At 47.7% G+C, this 25,628-nt stretch overlaps 1 protein-coding gene across 3 annotated transcripts in view; it reads right to left on the bottom strand.

Moving 5' to 3' along the window:
- Positions 1–220: 220 nt before the first annotated feature.
- Positions 221–25,628, bottom strand: part of Slc2a9 (solute carrier family 2 member 9) — a 169,004-nt gene continuing 143,596 nt past the window's right edge. For all 3 annotated transcript variants that reach the window (XM_074042619.1, XM_074042620.1, XM_020178369.2), the window contains 3 exons: positions 24,276–24,351; positions 5,768–5,895; positions 221–1,852 (listed from right to left, as the gene is read on the bottom strand). In XM_074042619.1, the coding sequence (XP_073898720.1) occupies positions 1,679–1,852; positions 5,768–5,895; positions 24,276–24,351 (378 nt within the window). In that variant the 3' untranslated portion in view covers positions 221–1,678. The remainder of the gene's footprint in view (positions 1,853–5,767; positions 5,896–24,275; positions 24,352–25,628) is intronic.

The raw sequence follows: 25,628 nt of genomic DNA, 5'->3' as shown, positions 1-25,628 counted from the left end.
CAAATATAATAACATGAAAGAATGATTTCTGTCCTATTGCCAGAGAGTCACAGTTCCCCATTTTGTTTCTGTCACTTATTTGGGAAGACTTTCCTGTTTCTCAACTGTTATTCCAGCCATTCCTGTTGCCTGTATCTATATCACTGTCCTGTAATAAATACCACTGTGGTGTATATTGACTAAATATTCTAGTCCCCAAATAAACGAGAACATTCAAAAGTTAAGATTTATATTTTGCATTTTACTTGGCTCCTTTTGTGTCAGACACTTTTTGTACTTACACATTACTTTCTCTCTATATTAACAACTTTGAATTATCTGTCCAAACCAAAGCTGGACGGCACGGTGCCCTGAGCTGACAATCAACCAGGAAGAGTATACAGCAGGAAGAAAAATCAGAGCTCAGGTTTTAGCTAAGGCCCCCTTGGTCAAGAATGGTCAGAGAAACCTGAAAGTTCTCGTGGTGTTGCCTGGTCCAGAGTCTTCCCTTGCTGGCCTCACTCCTTCTGTGACATTAAACTCAAACCTGCTGGTGCTAATCTGAGTGCACTGTCACTTACTTATGAAATTTGTCATTTGCACTTTGCATTGGAGGCAAGAATGGGGAGTTAGCTGAGCACCATGACAATGGCAGGCCTCATGTTGACACAACCCTAGGATGGAAGGGTATCCACTCCAGACACCCGTACAACTGACGCTTATGTTCCCTTAGCACCAGTGAAGACCAGTGATCACCCAGCCTTCTCTTGAGCTTTTTGAGTGATGGTGAACTCGCCATCTTTCGTGGCAGCTCATTACCTCTTAAGATAAAACCCTTCTAGTCTGGCAGACATGAGGCACACGGCCCATACTCTCGCTGCCACTCCTGCACCCGCGACAGCCATTTGCACTTTATTTGGCTCCTTTTGTGTCAGACACCTTCTGTGTCAATCAGTCACAACGTTCTTGCCCATCAAGTAGAGCCCTCATCTCAGAATCATTCTCAATATGGTTTCAATTGGATGGAGTTCAACTTGCTGTCCCTGCCTGGGTGACCAGAAAGTTTTTCCTTATGTCTGCTTCTCTGTAACAGTCTGAACTAAAGATGGCCTCAGACCTGGCAGTCTTGAGCTCCTGGGACACAGCTGGTTCTGTGGAGGGTTAACATTTCCTGATATCCACAAGGCAGAGACAAAAATTAGAGAAGGGCACTGATCAAGAGGTAGAAAATAACCTTTCACTGGACTCTGAAAGCCTGGAGTCATGGGGGCTGTAGGCTTCAGGTGGAGGGCAGTTTTGGGCTCCTTACGGCTCATGGGGACTCAGGTCTCAGTCTGAGATTCCTGGTCTACTGAGTCCTTCATCAGGCCACATGGTTTTCCTTTGAGAAAGCATCCTAACGGCATTCCCCCAATTTCACTTCAAAACTATTGCCTAGGTCTCAAAGAGGGCAGGCCTTGGATCCCAAGGGTGCTGGGTCCACTGGAACACAAGGTGGTTCTTTCCAGTCTTCGGAAGAATATGGGAGATGTAGCTAAGAAATGGTTGTGATGTTAGGTCAGTAGGTGTATTTTAAGGACGTGTGGCTTCAATCTGTTTAAGCCTTCCAAATATGGGGAAATCTTTGTTTCTTTGAAATGGAGAGACCACATTTAAACAATCCTGTTTTTGTCATGGTTGTCCAACGTGGAGGCAGAATCTACAGTGGAGTCGACTTCTCCTTTGGAGGTTGAGCCTTGTTCCTCTTGGCAAATGCCTGGCTGATTTCAGCATGTGTTCTGTTCTTGGTTTCAGGCAGGACAAAATAGAAGTAGACGGCACCTATGATACATATTGAGGCAAACACGAGGAAGCAGTAGGAGTCCAGACTTTTCTGTGGAAAGGCAGTGACAAAGAACAACAAATAAACAATCAGAAAGCTAACAGGCTGCAACACCATCTTTGAGATGCTGCTTTATAACTCCCCAAACATATAGCAATAAAACCCACGTGTGATGTGGCTCTCACAGGCAAGTGACACTCTATGTGGAGCATTCCCAAATGCAACCTGAATAAAGCAGCTTGACACCCAGGTCAAGATGAGGATGTGTCAGTCTTTATTGCTTCATTTTTTGTAAATTAGGCATTTAAAATTGGTCAGTGTGAAAGTAAAATATAAGACTTGCTGAATATTATCTTAGGTTTGTGCTACCACTCATGCTCTCTCTCCACTCCCACTACTCACAGACAAGTGTGACAACAAAGGGAAGGGAAATGCCCCACTTCATAAGAAAAATATGGATGATAGACTAAGAAAACACTTTTTCCTTTTTGCCTACCAAGTGTGAGACCATGAGTTCAAACCCAATACCACAAAGAAAAAGAAAGCACTGATTTTTCAATATGAAAATATGCAACTATGCAAAAGATCTAACTCATGACTTGATTCTCTGACACAGTCTTGCACAAACAAGACAGACAAGAAAAGAGAATGCTGGAATGGAAGCAATCGTCTTGTATGTCTCTGTAAGAGGCTGGGAGAGACCTATTTTTGGAGCATAGCTTAATATTAAGAGCCTGACCTCTAGATCACATTTGAGATCCAACAGACAAAGCATCTGAGATGCTCTGTGCCTCAGTTTCCACAGTTGCAGAGTAAGGATAATAGCGGAAGGTTCAGAGCTGTTGCAAGGATTAAGTGGAATACTGCTAAAGTACTGCATGCAGTACACCTTAGGGTGCTTTGCTCTGAGGGTGTGTGCCTTCTACTCTTCCACAAAGAGTCCATGAATAGTGTGGAGGGGGCAGAGTAGGGAACTGGGTCAGTGAAGTGGGATTCAAATCCTGGCTCCATTTCTCACAGGTTACCAACATGTAAGATGTGCTGTTTAAGAACAGTTTCCACCCATGGAGCCTCCCTGGTTTTTAACATGGTGATCAGTAGGCACTGCATGTGGTCTCGAAGATGAAATGAGAACATCCCATTTCACACTCTCTATCTCCGCTTGCCTGCTGAATGAGCATTTGACTTGCCAAGTCCAGTGGAGCCTCTCCTAGCCTGCTCCTGTCTGCTCCCTTCTCCCATCTCTCTGATGGCTTAGGCCAACCAAAGCACCTAGAGTCAGGAGAGCTCCTCTTTGCCTCTCCCACTCCCATCTCATCCACCAGAAAGTCACGTTGAGCATTTCTCACCACTCTGTGGTTATCATCTCTGCACCCTGGCTCAGGCCACCAACATGTCTTGCTTGGAAACTGCTGTGGCTTCTCATCCAATTTCCCTATTTCTTACCTTCACCCCTAAGATTATTCTCAAAAAAGAAGCTACCACGTCCTAAATCACTCCGAGTGAAGCCATGAGAAGTACATTACTGTTCTTTATAAATTACTCAGTGTGTGGGATTTGGTCATAGCAGCACAAACAGCTAATACAGTGCCCCTGTCCCAATGCAGGACCTGCCCTAGTGGGGGCACAGAACACTTGCAGACACATGCTCACCACTGCTCCTATCTTACACACATATTCAGAGCCACCACCCTAGGTACTGGCTCTGCAGAACCTTCTCTTAAGTAGGGCATCAGTAGGAGGGCATGGAGCAGGGAGAGGAAGGAAGGAACTCAACGAAACGAGCATTTACTTTTATGGAGCCAGATCTTGGCCTCTTGCTTAGGCCTATTGAGTTCCTCTTCACAGAGGAGGACATCAAGCCAGAGGACGCTCATGCTACTTGCACAGGTCACAGTGCTAGGGGCACTTGGTCCTTCCATCTGACATGAGCAATCACCTACTTTCTACTCCATTTCCACATGACATAAAAGCTATTAGCCATAGTTGCATCACTTCTGCAAATATACCTTTTATGTCATTAGAAATGGTCATGAAAATGTTCCATGTTCTCTGATTCAGGGAAAATTTTCTCTTCAGAATATAGTATAATGTTAAACTGTGCCAAAAATGTAAGGCAATTTTGGAAAAGTGATACTTTTAGGAAAAGGTCCTTGATATTAAAGAAAAATCTCAGCTTTTTTCCACTCCCATGAATCAGAACTATGTGGAAATGTGGCAGTTTCCTTCAACAAGGAAAGTTGATGAGAGGGACATTGCTGGGAATGTAGCTGTGACTCCTCTAAAGGGCCAGCATGCCAAGTGCCATGTTCCCTACGCCAGGGAAGAGCATCCCCGAATCAGGAAGCCTGGCCAGTCCACTCTGGCTGTAGTGTGAGTGACAAATGATCCTGGAGGGTTGAAAGCCACTGAGACTCTGGGGCTGTTTCCTCCTGTTTCCTTCCTTCCCTGAATTGACAGGAAGACCATCCAGCAGAATGTGACCATCAAGGTGACCTTGTGGATGCCAAGTGTTCATGGCCCCCTCCCTGGCCTATTCGATAAGAAATCCAGTGGAGTGGATTGAATGAAGAGGCTTGTGGAAAAGAATGTAAGCTGGACTAGAATGCACCGAGTCCAAGTTAGTGCCTACAGGAAAAGGCAGTACTGCATTCCTATTGGATGGAGCCGTGGATGGGCAGGACTTACCAGATAAGAGTGATGTGGATCCAACTTCAGCTGGAGGCTCCTTTGGGAGGGATGTGTGTATGTGTGTGTGTGTGTGTGTGTATACAATCAACCCTTCATATCTAACTGTGGATGCAAATTATTTGAAAAAAATCCCGTGTCTGCACTGAACATGTACAGACTTGCCATTTCCCCCCATGTCTACGGCACAGCATAGGCGCAGTAGGTAATTTAAGGGGTACGGCAGGATGTGCAAAGGTTCTGTGCAAATGCTGAGCTGTTTGATCTAAGAGACAAGAGCACTGGGGGGTGTTTGGAATCAGCAGGTGTCCTGAAACCCTCTCCCTCAGGTATCAAATTAACTATTGGAGTTAAAATGGACTTTTTGGATGGGGTCACTTGCTGAATAATGGTAAGAGGGCTCCTTTCTCCCCTTGTTTTATGGGTAAGGATGAGGGACTTGGGTCAAGTCCTAGCTCTGTCATGTCCTAGTGGGGTGACCTTGGAAGTCACTACATCTGCCTCTCGCCTTCCTTGCTCACCCTGTTCCAGCCATACTGGCCTCTGTACTGCGCCCCATGCAGGCCAAGCACAGTTTTGTTTCAAGGCCTTTGCACTGCTGTTTCTCTAGCCTAGACTTTGTCACTCCCAGTCTGCTTTGCTCCCTCACTTCACGTGCATCTCTGCTCCCACCTATCCCTGTTACATGAAACAGTGCCTGGCACACAGTGGGGACTCAGTAAGCCTGTGCTGAATTAATTATTCAGTGAATGAATAATTCTTTACCTTCATGAAAAGAACTTGCATTCAATCCCTCAGTATGCAGGCATTTTCCCACCCTTGGGACAGTGGCACCACTGGATGTTAAGTAGATGGCAGGGTTGCAGGGTGCAATAGAATTATATGAAACTTGTCTGACATGGTGACTAGCACATTGCAGAAATGATGAGGAAGTCATAAACTTTGGGGGTTTAATTCAAGTCTTCTTGTACCCTCAGCAAGGGCAGCCCACCTCTTCCAGGCAGCCCACAGCATCAGGGACAGCTCCAGAAAGGCACAGGAGGGAAAAGAAGAATGTTAGTGAAAATTTAGCTTTTTCCTTTCTCAGAACAATAGCATGAGATTACAGAGACAGCTAGAGAGAGAGAGAGAGAGAGGGAGAAGGGGAGGGGAAGAGGAGGGGGAAAGGTAGGGAGAGAGAAAAGAGAGATAGATCCTTTGTGCACTGTGAGTTGGCCTCCATGGGCTGTGGAATGAAAGGAAATCCCTCCAATGGCCAGGGGCTCCTGTCAATCATACCTGAATGAATGGGAAGAGGAGGCCAACAGCGAAGTTGGACAGCCAGTTGACAGTGCCCGCAATCATGAAGGCTGCTGGCCGCTGCGATTGCTGGAAGAACTCTCCAGTCAGGATGAATGGGATGCCGCCTGAAGTGGGAGAGTAGTGGGCAGGAATTAGTCACCCTGAGCAGGTTGTGCCCCTCATCCCACCTCCATGAACCAGGCCATAGGACCACCTCTGGGCAGGGAGTGCTCGCCTATCAGAAGCAGTGATGCCTGTGTAAGCGATGGTTTGAGGACAGGGTGCTGGCATTGGACAGCCCTCAGCCCTTAAGCTCCAACGGATGCAAACGTTTCTCTGGTCGGCCCATCAAAGGAGAAAGCAGCATTCTATTGGCTCTCTGACGGCCCTCTGCTCTGTGTCAGGCTGTCTTCATCACAAACTGAGAACCTCATGGACACCTTTGATGACATTTATTGAGCACAGACACTCCTCTGCATAGGACAGGGTAATGTCGTCCAAAACCCCAGTTGAATATGCTGTAAATCGAAACTGTATTCAATCCACCTAATCTACTGAGTAACAGCTTAGTCCCGCCTCCCTTAAACCTGCTCAGACCACCCACATTAACCTACAGGTGGGCATGTGGAGAAGGTATTGGATTGCATGTCACTAGCCCAGGAAGAGGCCACAATTCTATTGAATACATATCTTTTTTTTTTTTTTTTTGGAGCGTCTCACTATTTGTGCTAGGCCGTACTTGAGCTCATGATCTTCTTGTCTCAACCTCCTGAGCGCTGGCATTGCAGGAATGTACCACCACTCCCAGCTCAATTTTCATACATCATAAAATCCAGATGTCTTATGGCAAACCATGGTAAGTTGGAGACCATCTGTTTATTGTGTTAGGGATCTTCCCAGTTTAGCCTTCAGATTAAGTAAGCCATGCAGGTATTGGCTTACTATACCCTTGAGTATAAAAAAACCAAAGCCTAGAGAGGTCACTTGATTTGCCCAAAGCTACCCAGCCCCCAGAGCAGCATCAGAGCTCTGGCTTGGGACCCTCTCTTAACCCTTCTGACCCATCTAACCCTTGCCTGAGTGACAACAGAAGCTCCTGCCCAGCTTGCTCTCCTATGTCCTCTTAACTTCTCTTGGTTGGGTGTGTGGTGGCCTCGCTCCTGAGTGGGCCCTGCAGCAGCAACACCATTGACACTCAGGCAAGATAATAATTTTTTTTGAGAGATTTGTCCTGTGCAATTGCAGGGCATGTCACCCTTCCCAATCACCATGACAACCAGTTCCAGATGCCTCAGCCCTCCTGACCTCCAGGTCTGTGTCCTCCCTCCCCACTCATCCTGATCAGTAAGACTGAACACTGCTAGATGGTCACCATGCTGGACTCAGTCATTCTGTGAACACATCGCAGTTATTTGCTGGCTGTAGCTTCCCCAACTGAACAGCCATGACCCTGTCTCCAGGAAAATCCTTTACGTGGAGGGCATGAGTGATTGACTGAATAGTAGCATGTAAGATCAGCACTGTGGAGGAGATTCACAGGGCAGTGGGGTTGACCTTAGCACTGGTGGGGGGCGGGGCTGGGCCATGCTGGAGGACACTTGGCTCCTGAAGACACAGAGATGGTCATTCTGGGTGGGTGGATGGGAATGCAGAGGTCCAGGGGTGAAAGGATTGGGTCAATGCATCTGGGCACCTGAAGGAAGTAGAGAGGCATGGGATGTGGTGGCAAAGGCAAGCAGGGCAAGGGTTGGTTATTGAAGAAAACCACTGGGGGTTGAAGTGGTCCATTTGCACTTTATAGAGAGCTCTGCTCTTTGGAGAAAGGATGAGAGTGTACAAGTGGATACAAGAGGCTGTTGGAAACATCCAGAAAGGAGGTGGTGGGTTTGCAGGAGGGCTCAGTAGTGGCAGTGGGGACAGAGAAAGGGTCTGGATTCAGAGGCCCTAAGCCTCTGGAGGCAAAGCTCCCTGTGTGAGCACTGCACTCTAGTGCACACACTCATCAGGAAGCCACCCAGTGCCACAGAGCCACGGGGCAGGACCAACTCCAGCCTGTTTCTCTCCAGAGCCTGCACTGCTACAGCTCACTCCACTGCCAGAAGACCATGGACTTCAGCCAATCAAAGAGGACCCAGATTGGGCCATGCCCCCGTCCAGACCATGAGCCCTCTTGGGCAGGCACCGTTTCCATTTATCTGGGTCTGTACAGATAGCAGACACACCAGGATTCTCTTATAGAGTTAAATGCTTACAACTTGATTTTGGGAAGATTGGCTTGCAGTTGACACATGGAAAGTGAACTCCATCTTAAAGGGTTCTATCAAATGTGTGAAACCTACATTGCACACTGAAATGTGACAAAACCAGCCTTCGGGGCTGTGGAGTGCAGGATATTTACTGTCAGGAAGTGTTTTCATCACACTCCTGGTTGGTCCTGAAGTTGAAATCACTGTGACCCTTGCCGCACGTCTTAGGGGGCAGCTCACAGCTCTTCTGTAACGTGGGAAGGGCTAGGGGATAAGATCCCACCTCTCGTGACTTCCCTGGAGGGTCTTGGAAGTACCTCCATCAGACTCTCAAGGTGGAGCCTCTGTGTGTGGTGTTCCAGCTTGCAATGCCATGGAGTGCTGGCAAGTTGGCTTCCCTGAAGGTCAACGTCACTTCAGAGCCTAGTGGGAAGAGCTGGCTCTGGGGTCAGTAAGATGGCAGATGACTCATATTTGACACGTTTTCTTTTTATCTTCTGATTTGTCTCCTTTTGAAGTCTCAGTGTGAAGGCCGAGTATTGCCTTCGGAACTTTTCTACAGATCAAGGGAGAACGTGGAGCTGGGGTGGATGCTTGGCTGGGGCTGCACATGTCTTTTCTGGAGATCTGAGTTCTGCTCTCTGCTCTGAGATTTTGTAAGGCAACTTGCACAAGAACCCGGTTCATGTGGTCAGGGGTCTTTTAACTGATTTCCTCAAATTAGGCCACTGTTATGTGTTGGATATGAGCCTAAAAGGCTCATGTGTTTTAAAGCTTGGTCCCCAGCTCTGACTTACTTGGTGGATTAATCCACTGATGGGTTCCTAACTTGATGAGAAGAAGGAGAAGGGTTATTTGGAGGAAGTGAGTCATTGGAGGTGTGCCCTGGAATGACACTCCTCGTTTTTGGCCCCTTCCTGTCTTTGTTTCCTGGCTGATGTGAGGTGGGTAACTCTGTTCCAGATGCCTCTCTTGTCCTTGCAGTCCAACTGTAGCCCAAGCAGGTGGCCTGACACAGGTGTCTGGTATGACCTATGGCCTCCTCCCCATGGGCCAGGTTTCCTGAGGCAGCAGGAGCTTCTGCAGGGGGGGAAATGGGACTGTGGTGTCTAGCTAATGAGGCTGAAGTGGCAGGTCCTTCTGAACTGCTCTCTCCTCCTTCATGTCTCTTTTTTATTTCCTTCTGTAGGTAGCATGGTCAACTTCTCTCCTTGCTCCTTGTTCATTGTGCTCTTCACGAGTAGGCCTTGTGTCTCCTTTGCTCTCTGCTGCCTTCCCCACAGCTGATGTCCAGTGGGGTTTGCTGATGGATGGATTAGAGATGAGGACATTAAGGAGGTCTCTGAAGGAGCAGTGCACATGCACTGTGTGCTCTGTGGATGGGGCTGCCAGGCCGAGGACCAGCGTGGGGAAGAACACAGGAATAGTTGAAAGGGGATGGACAGCAGAGGTGGCATCTGGAGAGGTGGGGAGGCAGATTCTGGAGCGTCCAGCCGGCCACGTAAGGGTTAGATATTTGTAGACAGAGAAGCAGGCAGCTGCTTATAGGTCTTAGTGGGAGAGAGACCAGATCAAATTTGTGGTTTGGACAGCTGTCCAGGATGCAGGGTGGATTACCAGCCAGTGGAGGGAGAGAGAGCAGGGATGCTGACTGGGCCACAGTAGCTAAGAACACTAGTTTTTTTTTTAAAAAAAAGGAAAATATTTGCAAGCAAGCACTTCACACCTTTCCCCTGAATTTGCATCAGCTCCTGTGACTTAGCTAAATGCTGCCATTGACCCCACTCCACTGATAAGCAATTCTCCCTCTGGACTACCACTTAGCACATTTTGACACAGACTATTCCGGTGGAATTCCTTTAATTTGCTATCTTTAGAGGATGTTCAGGCTTGAAGCCACCATCTGGGACTTCTTAGTGGAGAGGAGGTTTTGATGTCTCAGGGGAAATGGGTTCTGTAAGTTCAAAATAGCGCCATTAATCCTAATTAAAACTAAGGCGTTGGCACATCTCAATGGGTGCAGATGGTTAATTATCAGCTACGAAAACACAATTAAAGTGTAACAGAACAGGCCCACAGCCATGTGTTCCACTGGGTGGGTTGACCACCCTCAGAAGACGTGTTCTAAAGTTTGATCAGGAAAGATGGAGGCCGAGGCCGGCCTCCATTGGATTGGGAGTGGGTTCTCACAGCACACTTGCACATTCTTCCTCTCTTTGAGGGAGAGGAGTGTGGAATAGCCAAGTGTGGGTGACTACACACGGAAGGTTGTGTGTGTGGGTGCTGCAGTTACAGGGCATTCTGGCTGAAGGTCAAGGATTATGGGGGCCTCACTGAGAAACTGGGCCTCATTCATCCTTGGGCTTTGAGGCCATCACACCCCTCAGCAAGGACTTGGTTTTCTTAGCTGCAGAATGAATGGGTTTGCTTATTCATAGCATAGAAATGACAGAGTTTCTGCCCCGAAGAGCTGCTGGGCTGGGCCTGGGTCACTAGCTCTGAAGGAACTACAGCCCCTGGGTCAAAGGCACCTTAAATCCTGGGGGGTCCTGTTCTCTGACTTGGACTTGGGAGGCTGGGGCAGGTGTGCTGTGACCCACCTCCTTTCCATGCCTGCACCATCTCAGGATCCACCTGCCTGCAGCATCCCTGGTTGAGGTTTCTGCTGGATTTCCACAGGCCAGCAGGGTTGACAGCCCATCTCTAGGATGGACAGAAGATAGATGGATGTAAGTAAGTCCTATTAGATGATTCCAAGTGTGTCCTCCCAACAGCTTCCCAGAGTTCCTGGCCGGATTACGCTCTGGTTACCATGTCACCTACTCTGTGATGTACCTTCATTGGCTGCCTTCCTTCCCAGCTTTGGGCCCACTTCCTGGTGTCTCTTGGGATCACCCCCAAATAAATCACTATTGCTCAAATCCTTGTCTTAGGGTCCTTTCTGGGGGAAGCCCATCCTAGCCTTTTAAAGAACTGCCCTGCTTGAGACTAGCGTCCCCATACATGCACTGACCCTTTCTTGAGCTCCTGTTGGCTTATAAACCACCCTCCTGTGGCATCCTGCGTGACCAACTCATCTAGAATGTCCTATGTCTCAGAAACCTCAGAGTCAGCCAACCAGGGTGCTGGCCACCCTAGTGGCATCTCAAGTTAATTGCTTCCTGATTGCTTAAAAGGGCTTACTTAATGGTGTTTATGAGCTAAAGAAAAGCTACCACACTGTGACTATTTCCTTATATGCTAAACTGGTCTATTTTAGGAAGGGCAGAGCAGAAGGCAAGAAGGGAGGTGGGGTGCATAGGGGTTCGAATGTGAGGAGGTCTGGGAGCTTGGGGAAGCAGGTGCTCAATATACCTGTTGAGGTGGAGAGAGCTGTGAGTCAATCCGTGTGGCCATAGAATTTAAGTCACTTCCTCTTTCTGATACGGGCTGAGTGTTTCTGTGCGGGAGACTGCGGAGGCAGCCGGCTATGGGGAGGGGCCTATGTTTCCTTGTGTCTCAGGAGTTTCTTTTGCCATCCCTTTGTTCATTCATCCTTGATGAGGGAATCTGGGTCCAAGGCAAGAAACCCTCAGCAGAGGTCCCCCAGTCAGTAAGGCAGGACCAAGGCAGGATTTAGGCCCAGCTTACTGTCCTCTCTGTCAAGGTGAGTGTCTTACCCCAGATAACATCTACCAGGTGCTGCCCACACACAAAGCAGCCTCTGATGCAGAGGTGTAGGAATCCATTTTCATGTGCCTAAGACTCTTTCCAGAGGCAGTGTTGTCCCTAATTTATAGGTGAGGACACCTGAGGCATAGAGAAGTGAGTTGCTCAAGGTCGTTCTACAATTTGATGCAAGTTTACTTCTGTGCCAGTGGTGAGGGCAGAGGAGCCAGGAATGAAATTCACATTCAGAAGCTCAGCACAGGAGAGCCATGAGGGAGTGGACCGGATCGGTGAAGAAGGCTGGCTCAAGTGCTCCTCACAGGCTTTGTCACACTTTGTGATGCCTCTCAAGTGAGCTTGTTTTTCTTTTCGGGGTGTCTTCGGTCCTCAAACGTACCCGTGCTACAGCTGCACGTGTGCACATGGAGACAGACACTCCCCCAGGTGCTGGAAATAAAGTCAGTGGTGGTCCATTTTCAAGGTAAGGCATTTAACACTCAGTGGATAATCACTAGTCACTTGCTTGTGTATCAGCTTGTGGAAGTGACAAAGTTCATATACCAAAAAAGCCACAAACAGCATACTGGGGATGGGGGGAGGCCAACTGACAAGGGAACTTAAACTGGGAGGGGTAAGCCATGATGAAATGTGTATAAAAACTATGTACGTGCCAGAAAGCACACATCACAGGTGGGCCTCCAGCCACAAAGAGACAAAGGGAGGTGGAATCCCATCAATAAGTCCTTGTACTCCTCAGCTGATGGGGAGCTCACTCCTTTTCCAAAGAAAGCATTCAGGTGAAGCCCAAATACGAGTTTTGATCATTTCCTAAGACTGGGCTCAGATGTCATCACTCCCTTGGAAGTCCTGCCTGAAGCTGAGATTACTGTGTTTACCCAGAGCTTCGTCCTCACCACTGAACTACACTCAGGGCCTTTGCATGGTTTGCTCGTTCTGCCTGCATCGCTCATCTCCCTCCTGTCAGATTTCTGTTCCTTGCCTCTATAGAGAGGCCATTCCTGGCCACTCTGTCTAAAGTGGCACCTCCATGCCTATCTCCTGCCTCTTGTGCTGCATGATTCTCCCTCAGAGCTCTGTTGCTACATCGTCTGTGTTTGCCGTGAGCCTCGCCCAGCAGATTCCTGCTCCTTGAAGCAGGGCTTTGCTCTCTTTTGTTCTGTGCACTGCCCCAGTTTCTACAGCAGCTTCTGGCACAGAGTGTAGGAGTTTGATAAGTATTAGTGAAGAAAGACTGAATGAGCCTGGCTGGTTCCTCACTAGATGAGTTTTCATTGTAACAGTAAGATAATATGAAACTGGTTATGTAGTGGGTGGTTTCTTTGTTTGTTTGTTTGTTGCTTGTACTGGAATTGAACTCAGGGCCTTGCATTTGCTCTATCACTTCAGTCTTTTTGCTTTAAGTGTTTTTTTTTTTTCTTTTTCTCAGACAGGGTCTTGTGCTTCCACTTAGCGCTGCCCTCAGGCTGTGATCCTCCACCTTCTGAGTAGCTGGGATTACAGGCAGGCATGTGCCACCACGTCCAGCCTTTTCCTTCTCTTTTTTCCTTGGGACAGGATCTCACTATGTAGCTCAGGCTGGTCTTGAACTCATGACCCTCCTGCCTCAGCCTCCCAAGTGCTAGGATTACAAACACATATCACTATGCTTGGCTGCAGTGGGTGCTTAATAACTACTGTTGAGTGAATAATTGAAAATCTAGCCACATTTCTCACAGTTTGGGGATAGACGTAAACCCTACTCAGCTTCAAACCTCCCCACAGCATCAAGAGTAAAACCCCAAGGCCTTATCAGGGAGTGAGAAGGTCCCTATCACATTCCCACTTCCCACCAATCTCTCGGATTCCATCCCTTCCTTTGCTAACGTGGGAGACCAGGCTGTGCTGCCCCTAAACATGCAGACCTGAGTGCAAGGCGACAAGAAGAGGCAGGGGTGGGAGGCTCTGCCGTCCTCCATTGGCCTCTAAATAGGAAACACATTTACAAAGACAGAGGCATCGCAGCCTCATCCAGCAGGGAGAGCAGAGGCAAATTTACAGCCTCTGGGGCAAGTGGCACCACAGGAACCAACAGTAACAAGCTTTTCTAACTAACCTTTTATCTGTCCTTAATTTATTTTCCCACAGATTGCCACCCTAGAGATTCAAAGTCCTTTGTTCCCTTCTTGTCAGTCTTTCATTTGTCACAGGGTCTGCTCCAACAAGAATCTATGAGGGTTGAAGAAAAAGAAACTTTTTCCAGCCTTCCCTAAACTTTCCAGCAAGTTCCTACCTCAGGACTTTTGCACATTCTTCTCCTAGTTCCTCACAGGGCTGCTCCCTTCTGTCATCAGAGTCTTGCTTCTTATGCCAGGTCCTAGAGAAGCTGTCCAGCCTCACGAAAGCAGCCCTCTCCTTCCATCACGCTAGCCTCCACTCAGTTCATTCCCTCTTAGTACTCGTTGCTAATCTTAAAGTATTTGTTTACAGGTTAGGGTTCTGGAAGTCTGTATCAGTGGTGTCCTGCCATGGTGTACTCTGCTGCCACAGACCCAAAGCAACAAGGCCAAGTGACCATGGACTGAAATCATATGTTTAGACAAGTCTTTCTCCCTATAAGTTCATTAGCTCAGGTATTTTCGTCACAGCCATGGAAGGCTGATTAGCACAGATATAATTGGGCCAAGGATCTTAAGGAGAGAAGCTTATCTTTGACTATAAGCCTGGGTCCTAATGCAACCACACATATCCTCACAGGCACAGGGGTATTTGGAACACACAGGGAGGAGAGGGAAATGTTAAGAGAGAGGTAGAGATGGGAGGGATGCAGCTGTGAGCTACAGAGTAGCAGCAGCCACTAGCATCCAGGAGAGAGGCATAGACTGATTCTGGAGGACTGTGGCCCTGCTGAACCTTCATTTTGAACTTCTGGCCTCCAGAACTGTGAGAGAATACATTTATGTTGTTTGAAGACAACAGTTTGTGGTTCTTTGTTACAGTGGCCACAGGCAACTCATACACTGTGAAAGAGAGTCCAAGGGTCCCCATCTCAGTTGTTGTGAGGCACAATTAAGTGACAAATTCTTCTGCTGGATCTCCAGGAATTTCCCAAGTCATAGTTAGGAGGTAGACAGCTGTGGAAGACAACCACAGGAAGGTTCTAAAGGAGGGGCAGTTGTCACTGATTCTGAAAACTACAGAAACAGTTTGTGAAACTTCCTAGATGTCTGTGGGAGATCCAGGCTCATGCACTGAAACTTTGACAGTGTTTTCTGGGGATTGCCTCTGAGGGCTGCATCCTTCTGGAGAGAACTTGGCAGAAAGTCATAACACACTCTGTCATGCTTTCATCCTCAAGTTCCAGGCTGTGAGCTCACTAATTAACTCCGTCTGAGGCTGTGGGGGAGAGATAAGAGGGAAAGTGGCAGTGGAGAACTCCAGGGAGGGCTGGGGGTGTGTGGGTGTGCATTTGTGTGTGTGATGGGGATGTGGGGGGAGGCTTCAGAGTCGGGCAGGTTCAACTTCTGCCACATCACCTGTGTGTCGTGCGATGTGGCCAAGGCAGGGCCGCAGTGGTCTCATCCGGGAGGAGGATCCTCTGCAGGATGCAGCGAGGACTGGGGTGAGTGTGGTGAAGGTGAAGCACCTGTGCAGAACAGGCGCTCAACTGAAGGAGACGAGAGGAATTCTGGTCTTCTTGGATGAGGGGAATGTGCACCTCAGCTTTGGCAAGCAGCTTGCCACCATCTCTGTTACTAAGCTTTGGATGGCAGAAGTCTCTCATTTCTGAAGCCTTGTGTCCAGAGTTACCTGGCTGGGAACGTGCTCTCCTGATGACTCAGTGGCTGTATGAATTTCTTGTGTGTACTGTAACAAATTTCCACAAACTTGGTGACTTAAGGCAACAGGAAGTGACTCTGTGACTTCCTGTTTGGGAGGCCCAAAGCTTGGGAACAAGGTGTAGACAATGTCACATTCTTCTGAGGACTCTAGGAGGGGATCTGCCCATACTTTTCTGTTAGCTCCGGTTTTTCTTGGCATTCCTTTGAGTGTAGAAGCAGTCTTCCAGTCTCTGGCCCATTCTCACATGGCCTTCTTGTCTTTCCAGGACCCTGTCAGTGGATGTAATTCGACTTTAAATCCAGGATGATCACAGGTTGAGATTCTTATCTAATTATGTCAACAAAGCCCTTATTTCAGGTTCTGAGTAGACTTGACTTTTGGTGGACACTTTTCAACCCACTGTGACAGTTAGCACAAATGTCACCACCCCCTGGCTTGGGAGCACCTGGTCATCTGTAGGAATTATAACCTCTTGGAGGAGCCTTACCACCTCATGTGCAAAATGGGTAAAGCAGATCTGCCCCTGGGGCTGCTGTGATGACAGACGAGAGAGGTCGAGCAGTGGTGGAGCTGGCAGATCCAGTGACAAGGTCCAAGCTTCCATACATGGGAAGTGGCTTGGGCTGAGCTGGCTGTTGAGGAATCCTCCAGACACAGTGTGGAAGTGTGGTCATTCCTGGGCCTCCTCAGCAGACTCCTGGAGGCTTGGAGGCCTGTGTGCAGGGGGGTGGGGTACCGTCCAGGTGGAGAGCTGCAGCCTACTGTAGACCAAGAACTCAGGCTTGGGATCAGACTGACCTGAACTGGAATCCTGGCTCTCTGCTGTGTGATTATCTAAGAGTTCCTAACCTCTCTGAGTCTCCACTTCCTCTACCCATCTCAATGACAAGACAATGACTGCCACTTCCTTTTCTTCCTTGCAAGCCGGACTCCATGCTTCTGGTGCCTAGGATTAAAGGCACAGTGGCATTATTGATTAATCTGGATTGCTACTGGGAGTGGCTCCAAAACAATATCCGAGTGTGGGACTCCCACAGTCTCTCACAGGTCATGTTGTTGACTTTGCCTGTTTAGTTTCCAAGGTCTCAGAAGCTCTTGACAAAAGCAGAAACGAATCTATAGCTACACTGCACACACCCCACGGGGTGGAAAGAATTTCGGATGAGGGGCAGGAAATCTGGAGTATCAAAGCTCAGTTCATAATTATAGAGAAACTAATTTTCATTCAAATAAAGAGAACTAACCAATTCATCAATTAATATGAATTACTTAGCTAAAGTACTTAAATTAAATTACATTAAATTTAAGTTAAATTTGAATTTTTCCATAGGTGGACAATATTCAAAGCAGATTGAGAAACAATGATCCCTGTTTAAATTTCTATATCTATCTACATGTCTACCTATCTATCATCTATTTACCTACCTACCTACCTATCATCTATCTGCCAATCATCTACCTATTTATCCTCTATTATCTAGCTATCTAGCTATCTAAATGCAGACATGTGTTGTAGAAAGACTGGAAGTTTATTCCCCTCCCTCCCTTTCTTTTTCCTTCCAGGGGTCAGACAGGCAGTAGCCTGAAATGCCTATGCAACCTTTGAGGCCAGACCCCTGGATGAATAGCTTGATTCTAATGGTCCACCTGGGTGATCAAGACTCAGTTACAACTTCAGCCAAATGAAGATATGAATAAGTCTACCTCATAAAGTGAAGTGATCCTTCTAACGGGCTCTGAGTAACACCATTACACGGGAAGAACGTAATAAATCTTAGCTAGCATTGCATTAAAATGTTGATCATGGCTGTGTCTGTCTAGGAATGGAGACACTTATTTCCTTTAGTTAGCACAATTATATTTAATTTTCTATTGTATACATATATTACTTTTGTGGGTTGAGTTGTGTTCCCAAAAGGATATGTTGAGCTTCCAACCTGCAGTACCAGTGAATGTGGCCTTGCTTAGAAAAAGGGTCTTTGCAGGTACAGTAGAGTTAAGAGGAGGCCACAGTGAATTAGGGTGGGTCTTTCTGGTTTTTTTCTTTCTTTCAGAAATAGGGATTGAACCCAGGGCCCCACACATGCTAGGTAAGTCGCCTACCACTTGAGCCATGCTCCAGTCCAAGGAGGGTCTTAAACCCAACGGCTGGTGTCCTTAGAGAGATTTGAAGGCATAGAAGAGCTGGGGGGGATCCATGTGAAGGTGAAGATGGAAGAGGAGCTTCAGATCATGCTGACAGGAGCCAAGGCATTCCAAGCATGGCCAGCAGCCAAGAGAAGGCAGAGCAGGACAGGAGGGGTTCTCCAGGAGCCTTCAGAGGGAGTTTGGTTCTAACAATGTCTTGATTTTGGATGTCTAGCTTCTAGGTCTATTGGAGAATGAATTCCTGTTGTTTGCAGTAATGCAATCACTTTTGTAAAAAGGCAACAACAGTTGTGAAGAGAACTAGAATAAGACAAGACACGAAAATTATTCTGAAATTGAGAAGTGTAGGAGGCTATTTAAATCAATTGGTGTGCTGCATTTTGAATCTTGAGTGTCCTGCAAAAACTCAGGTCTTCTAAGACCACAGCAGCACTTGGGAGGTTCTGGAAACTTGGAGAGGTGGGGCTGAGTGGGAGGCCTTGTGACACGAGCAGCTTTGCTCCACTATGTGCTCCTGCCATGATGTGCTGCCTCTCACCACAGACCCAAAGCCACAGGGCCAACCCATCATGAACCAGAACTTATAAAACTGTGAGCCAAAATAACCCCAACACAGATGGCAAGATAACCTTAGTCCTGAGCTGGCTTTTCTTTTCTCACTCAGCCTGCTCCCAATCCATTCTCTACCATTTCCTATCTTGCTCTGGATCCCTACAGCCTTGAGCTGGTTTCTGGGCTGGCCAACTGGGGCACTGTCAGGATATGAGAAGATTGCCCCCATGTGAGTTTGAGGTCTCTCTGCCCTGACTTTTTTCCAACTTCATGGCAGTCTGACAAAAGAGGCGCAGGCACCAAAGTCAAGCAACAGTGGGAATCAGCCCAGTGCCCAAGCCTAACCAGCCATGGGGGAGAATTCGTGGTGAACCTAAAGCCTGGAGAGAGGTCCTGCTCCTGCAGGATGCATCTGTGCCATAATGTGCTGAGTGACCACATGGAAAATGACTGAAGAAAAGCCACACCTACATGATGAAGACATTAGCTGTAAGAGTCTACTGTTCCAGCAAAAAGGAACACGGGAAACATCAGCCCTCCTAAGAGTAATCTTGCAGAACTCAGAACATCTGGTGGCCAGCAGATAATGTCTGGATGTGTGTCAAAGAAAGGGACTACTGAGGATTAGTGGTTGCTCTGGTGTCCACCCATCCGTGACTATGAGCTCTTCATTTGTGGTCACTGGCTCAGATGGGCCTCAGGATGAGAGTCCAACCATTTTCGGATCAGCCAGCTCTTCTTAATAAAGTTCTTTCTCTACCACCATCTTGCTTCTTGACTAATTGGCTTCTGTAGTGTGGGGAGCAGACAGTGCTTGTGCACAGTAACAAAGTGATGGAAGCAAGATCCATGTTCTTGAAGAAGTGACCACTCATAGCCACTGCAGTGTCAGTGGTGAGGGCTGTGGCAGAACAAATCCACAAATCCCAGAGAGGCTGCCTAATACAGCGGGGCTGCCTAAGAGCTTGACATGCAATACAAGCTGGCTTTTAAAGATGAAGGCCATTCTTCAAATGGATGGATAAGAACTGGCTGGTGGGGGTAGCAGTGTGTGCAAAGGGTGGGATCATGTGAGTGAGTGAGTGTGTGAGTGTGTGTGAGTGTGAGTGTGTGAATGTGTGAGTGAGTGAGTGAGTGAGTGTGAGTGAGTGTGTGAGTGTGTAAGTGAGTGAGTGTGTGAGTGTGTGTTGTCAGTGTCTGTGGCTTCAGATGGGTGGAGAGCACAGGGAGCATGAATGGGATGGGTTGGGGAGCAGCAGGCAGACACACATCATGTGTGTCTTCCAAATGCAATCAATGCCATTTCAAGGCAGACATGTGCTAAGTAAGCACCTAAAGAACCCTGGCAGGAAGGCCCCATCCTCTGGAGCACTCCAGTCCTAATATGGAGGAACACAGCGACCATCCTCCATCTGTTTCCCTTTGTCCTCCCCACTGGAACCCCTCCCCCAACCCAGAGGGCTTATACTCAGTGACAAAGTCAGACTATGATGAGATTTTTCGAACTGGAGTTGATGTGTGTAGAGGATGACCTCTTCTTCAAAGGTAAAGCACTTGTATTGTGCCTGGCTTTTGAGACTTTTCTGCTGGGATCACACACACAAATATTAGCAGGAGGCTGCCCTTCTTGTTCTCTTTCTTTCCCTCTGCCTGATTTCAACTCCTGTCAAGTCTCCTTAAATTGATCTGCTCACTGGAGAAGCCACCTAGGGCGAACTCCTGGGTTCCCTCCTGGGAGGACTGTTTGTAGCATTTAATCACAGAGGGTAGCCCCATAGGGGAGTCTCAGCCTTCATCCCTCAGCATTTCTGTGCCCCACTTCTGCAGGGTGGCTCCTCTTGGGATTTGCTCCTCCCTGTCCACTTAGGAGGAAGGAGACAATCTCACAGTCCAAGTGGCAGCTTCCCTTAAACAGGTATTTTCCCTAGGGTCTCAAGCTGTGGGCACTGTCAATGTGTGTTTATGGGTTGCTCTTTCTCCTCGGTCAACCCGGAGCTAAGATCATTGCCAGCAGGGGTGGTCCAGCTGCTGGGTAAACCCAGTACGGTGAGGATTCGGGAAGCGGAAGGTTGGAGCCGACAGCTGATCTGATTGTGGGGTGCAGGTGACTTCTCTGGAGGATGTTCCCTAGACACTGGTGGGGAGCTGAGCAACTCAAGGCCTGAAGATGTAGCACACTCTACAAGGTCACAAAAGGCATGTTTGCACACACTGAGGGTGGAACCAACTAGCACAAGAACTGAGAGAGCTGGGAAAAAATGGAGAAGACAAAGCTTTGTGGGCTTGGTCAGCAAAGCATCTCATGCAGGTTTGTGGATGCAGCCAGTCCAGTGATCTGTGTAACCGGGTGGGGAGGAGGGCCAGCCTTGTCACTGAGACAAGCAAATGCTGGCATTTGCTGAGAGTAGTTGTTATAGGGAAAGGTAACATGAGAAGCAAGAAAATCACACCATGCAACATAACGTTGCATTGCGCCCATGACTCACACTTAGCACAGAGCAACGTTCACAGGACCCTTGGAGATGTGGCACTTCCTGGCTAATCATGCTGAGGTCCTTCAGGACCCCTGGCTGGTGTCTCTGCTTCTGGTTTGCTCCCTTCCCACCCCCAAGCTCCCTTCTCCTCACTACAAATCTGCCCTGAGAGTTCTTGCTAGAAGATTTCCTACAGACCTCTATGGAACGAGGATGAGACCAAAATCAGTGCTAACCCCAGGCTCCTGGAGCTGTGCTCCACCACAATCCTGGTGATCAAGACATGCTATGAGCAGTGGTTCCTGCTGGGCACGCTCAAAGGTTCTGTCTTAGCTGGCATCAATGAGGCCTGAAGATTGGTGTTTGTGGTGGATTTTTAAAGCCATCCAGGTGATTTTAATAAATTTAGCCAGGGTTGAAAACCACTGTGCTCGCCCAGAGGTTCTCGAGCTTGGCTGCACTTTGGAATCATGCCATGTTAGAAAATACTGATCTTGGGTCTCAGCCCCAGAGATTTTTGGCTTGGTTGACCTTCAATGCAGCCTGGCTATCAGGACTTTTAAAAGCATCTCAGCTGACTGAGCCATGTCTGAGCACCACTGCTCTGGCTGACCGGTTGTATTTGTGGTTCTGTTGACATCAATGTATATATTCTAGCAGCTTTACTGACTGCATCTGTTGCTTCAAAATCCCTCCTTCTCTGCCACATAAGTTACCATATTCTCCCTTCCGTACGTCAGGGCAGAGGTAATACAGCAGAAATCAGCAGGCTTTTCTATAAAAGTTTGGATAAAAAATATAGTAGGCTTTTCTGGCCTCATGTGGTCTCTGCCATAGATTCTTTCCTCCCCTATTAAGATATAAAAGCCATTCTTTGTTCATGGGTCACACAAAATGGGCCACAGGCCAATCTGAGCAGTGGAGTATACAGTTGTATGTTTTTGAGGTGGTAAGTTCCCCACCAGTCAAAGCAATCAAGTCATGGAGGAGTTCCTGGCAGGAAAAAGTAGCTGGGACTTAAACTCCAATGACTACACTAGAAAAGCTATGATCTTTCCCAAAGGTGGGATAGCTTAATTCTAATTCATTCCAGACGCCTGGATGTTTTCCTCATTGGCCAAGTGATCTCTGAGGTCCCTGCAGCTCCCAATTGCTCCTCTGTTCCCTTTTGCCTCAGTTCCTTGTGACACTTTGCTTGTGTTGGTTCCACCTTCATGTTAACACCAAGTGCTCTGATTTAGGTGTCTGACTTTAAGAGACAAAGACCAAAGACTGCCTCTGACTTCTGAGTTGAGATAGTGCCGAAGCAGGGGAGGCTGGAAACTGAAAACCAACACGCTTTCAACTCATCCTTGGCCAAGGAGATGAGACAGATATAAATGGCAAAATTCGATCTTCCCATGTAGACAACAGCCAACAATTAATGGTGATAAAGAGGAACCCCATTCTGGGAAGATCAAAATAGACGCTTCCTCTTCTTACCCAGAATTCTCTGTGTAGGCCAGTTTGCCTCTAAATAGTTTTTAACCTTGCAAGTCAATCTCAAAATGGGATAATTCCACTCCAGTTTAAAAAGCATGGTCCAGATACAAATACAGCTAAGATAATAGGTCCTAGAACAACATGGTAAATATTCCAATCTTGCACTGACCTCTTAACTGTGTGACCTAGGGATAATTATTATTATAATTTTTTTGAGTGATACTGGGGTTTGAACTCAGGACCTCACAATTGCTAGGCAGGTATTTTACCACCTGAGCTTCGCCCCAGCCCTTTTAGTTTTCCAGTCTCTGATCTCCTCCTGAGTAGCTGAGATTACAAATGTGAGCCACCCTGCCTGGCCCAAGATAAATTATTTAATCAATATGAATTTTGCTTTTTCACACACAAAATGGGAATAAGACAAGCCTGGGAAAGAAGGTTTTAGCAGCGTATCTAGAACCCCTGGGATTGGCAGAAAATGAACCATTCTGCACACAAACTTGCCAGAAGTTTGGACCATTACCAAATGGCAAGTGATGGTCCTTGCTAACAGAAAGGTAAGAGCATTTTTCTGTGTAGTGCCATTAGTGGACTGCACCTGGTCTGCGTAGGGTGGATGCATAGCTGTGGAATATGCATATACTGACTGGAATATGTCAGTATCAGCTATGCAATTATCAGACTGTGAAGTGGTTAAAATGCTTCCTTCTGTAAGTGACAGAGTGTCACCTGCATGTCCCTTCTAGAGACCTAGCATGCTGATCTGGACCAGAGTGCATCCACAGATGGCAAGGAAGACCTGGGGAGCTGACTCGAAGGCTTCATCCCACACCTGTATCCTGTGATTATTCATAGTTTCATTCTGAGCGATTTTCATTTGACAGTCTGACTCTGTGCTATCTTATATCCACACAGTATTTCTGTGAGAATTAAAGCACATAGAACAGGGTCTGGTATACAGTAAGTGCACAAAAAATGTTCATTTTCCACAGCTTGAATCCACAGGCAGCTGAAACCCGTGCTCATGTCCAAGGTCCTGCTGGTTTGCTGCCCCTGCCGGGGAGGCACCTTCTTTTCCCTCCAGCCCGTCTCTCTCAGCATGGAGTGGGCATGTGCAAAGGGGTGTGCCCAATATCCCCTTCCGTGTCATGCACGGCCCACTGTGCCATCTCAATAACACCTTCTCCCTCCCAGAGGGGACACATGCCTTTCCTCTGCCACAACTTGATGACCCATGAAAACCAGCAATGCAAATAGAGACGGATGTTTTGATAGAAGCTTCATCTTTTCATCAACATAGAAACCAAACTAAGAAGAACTCCACACGTTGTCTCATGGAGAGAGTGCATCACCGTGTCAGACCCAGCCCTGAACCCACCAGCTGAGCCCCAGGTGGTGGTCCATGCTGGCTGCAGACTCAGGTCAGGGAATTGCATGGCTCTCAATTTCACTTCATTTTACAGATGGGGAAATTGAGGCTCAATAGAGAAAAAGACTTTCCCAATGATTCATGCCTAGGAAATGCCAGAGCTGGGGATAACAGTGAAAGCTGGTAAAGTGAGGCTCTGAACACACTGTGCTCCACACTCACACAGGTGCCATGTAAGGTGGTGGTGGTGGGGGGGGGTTGAACAGCTCCATCACCTCCTCATGCTGCATGTCTCCTTCCATCTCTGCCTCCTCTAGAACTGCCAGGAGCCATAAACAAGCTAGCACCCATCAGATTTTTAGAGAGCACAGCACACATAGATGTCGTCTGCGTTCTGTCTGCCACACTAACTTGTGACTCCTCTGGGCCACGGACTGTGCTTGGTTATCTTTGAGTCATCACAAACTAGGCTCAGTTCTGGCTCACAGCACTCCCAACATTGGTTGTTCCTGTGTTATGTTTAATTATACACTCATCTTTGGATTAGCATGTTACCAGGCACCCATGGTGAATGAAGGCAGAACACTGCATTTAAGTAGGGCCAAAGAGTGGGCAAGGGGTATATGCATTCCTCATCATGATTTGCTTCTCTCTGGGCCCCAGGCTCCCCATATTACAAGGAGGGCCCCACCACTTGGTCATGCCATAGCCCCTGGGCTAGACACAAGGACAGGAGGGTGCCTTACCTGGCCCGCTGCAGAAGGAGGCTATGATGGCCAGGATGCACACGATGCTGAGGTAAGGGACCCAAGGGGCACGGTCCTGTGGGAGAATGGAGATATGGATAGGTGAGGAGGCTGCTGTGTGTCCAGATGACCTCGATTCCCATCCTGGCTCCTCCTTAGTGCATCTGTGTGACCTTTGACAGGTCACTTTAAGTCCTTGGTCCCAGTTTCAGTCTCCATAACATAGGAAAAATGATAACCACTCAGTCATTCCACCCACTGAGTTCAGATGTGAGGATGCAGGGAGATAACGCCCACAGAGTTTAGCACAGTCCCTGGCATTCAGGAATTGATAAATAAGTGCCTAACTCATAGTGAAAAAAATCATAGAATTTTTTTCAGTCATTATCCTACTCAGATTTTACTTAGTTACCACTCTTATTATGTGAGGCACCACAGTTACATCCCTGCCCTATATACTGTGAGATGAGTTAATTCATCTCATGGAGTATATCTGGGGGCTGTCACTTAGCTGACAGGAGTGGGGCAGTGAAGGACGGGGGGTGGGCAAGCAGAGACAGCTACCAAACCCTGTGAAGTGAGGCTTAGATGGAGTGGCTCCAGACAGTCCTTTCAGATAGCTGACATAACAGCAGAAAGACACTGCCACTGAACATCACCCAAGGGGCTGTCCAGAACCTCTGAGGTCCAAGGAGACCACAAAGCCACCCCTGCTGAGGACGAGAGGGGGCCTGACCATTGGGAAAGAGCCATCTCTGCAAGCACACTACTTCTGATGCAGGTATTTCTACCTCATACTGACCAGCGAGCTCCCAAGCTCCTCCTCTCTGAAGGCAAGCTACCGTCCTCAGACAGCACCATGCTACCATTGCCTTTTTCTGGAAACGTTTGGAAGATTAGACATTTGGCAAAGGGTCAACGTGCACAACTTTCAATCCCAAGATTCATGTTTGAAAAATGCCAAGATTCATCAATTAATCCAACACTCCTACTAAGTGCTCAGTTCATGCAGGTTGCCTGTGTAGGGGTTGGGGAGGAAAGATGTGGGGTTTGGAACCCCCAGGCCCTGGGATCTAATCCTGGATCTGCCTTTGTCCAGCTGTGTAATCTTGGACAGCTTACTTGTTTATATTTATGCCTAAGACCACTCATTTCTATAAAAGTAGAAAAGAGCAATTTTGCAAGGATGGAGACTATCACTGCCTCTCCTCCCAAACCAACTCACACTCATGAGCACTTGTTCCAAGTGCCCTTTCCTTGTTCAATCCTCACAGTAACCCAGGCTATGGAGACTACTGTCTCATTTTAGAGATGGGAACCCAAAGGAGCAGACAAGATCCCATTTTAGAGATG

This window comes from Castor canadensis, chromosome 9, assembly GCF_047511655.1.
Source record: "Castor canadensis chromosome 9, mCasCan1.hap1v2, whole genome shotgun sequence".
Lineage (NCBI taxonomy): Eukaryota > Metazoa > Chordata > Mammalia > Rodentia > Castoridae > Castor > Castor canadensis.
Note: the sequence above shows the minus strand (reverse complement) of the source record. Positions and strands in the feature narration are given on the sequence as shown.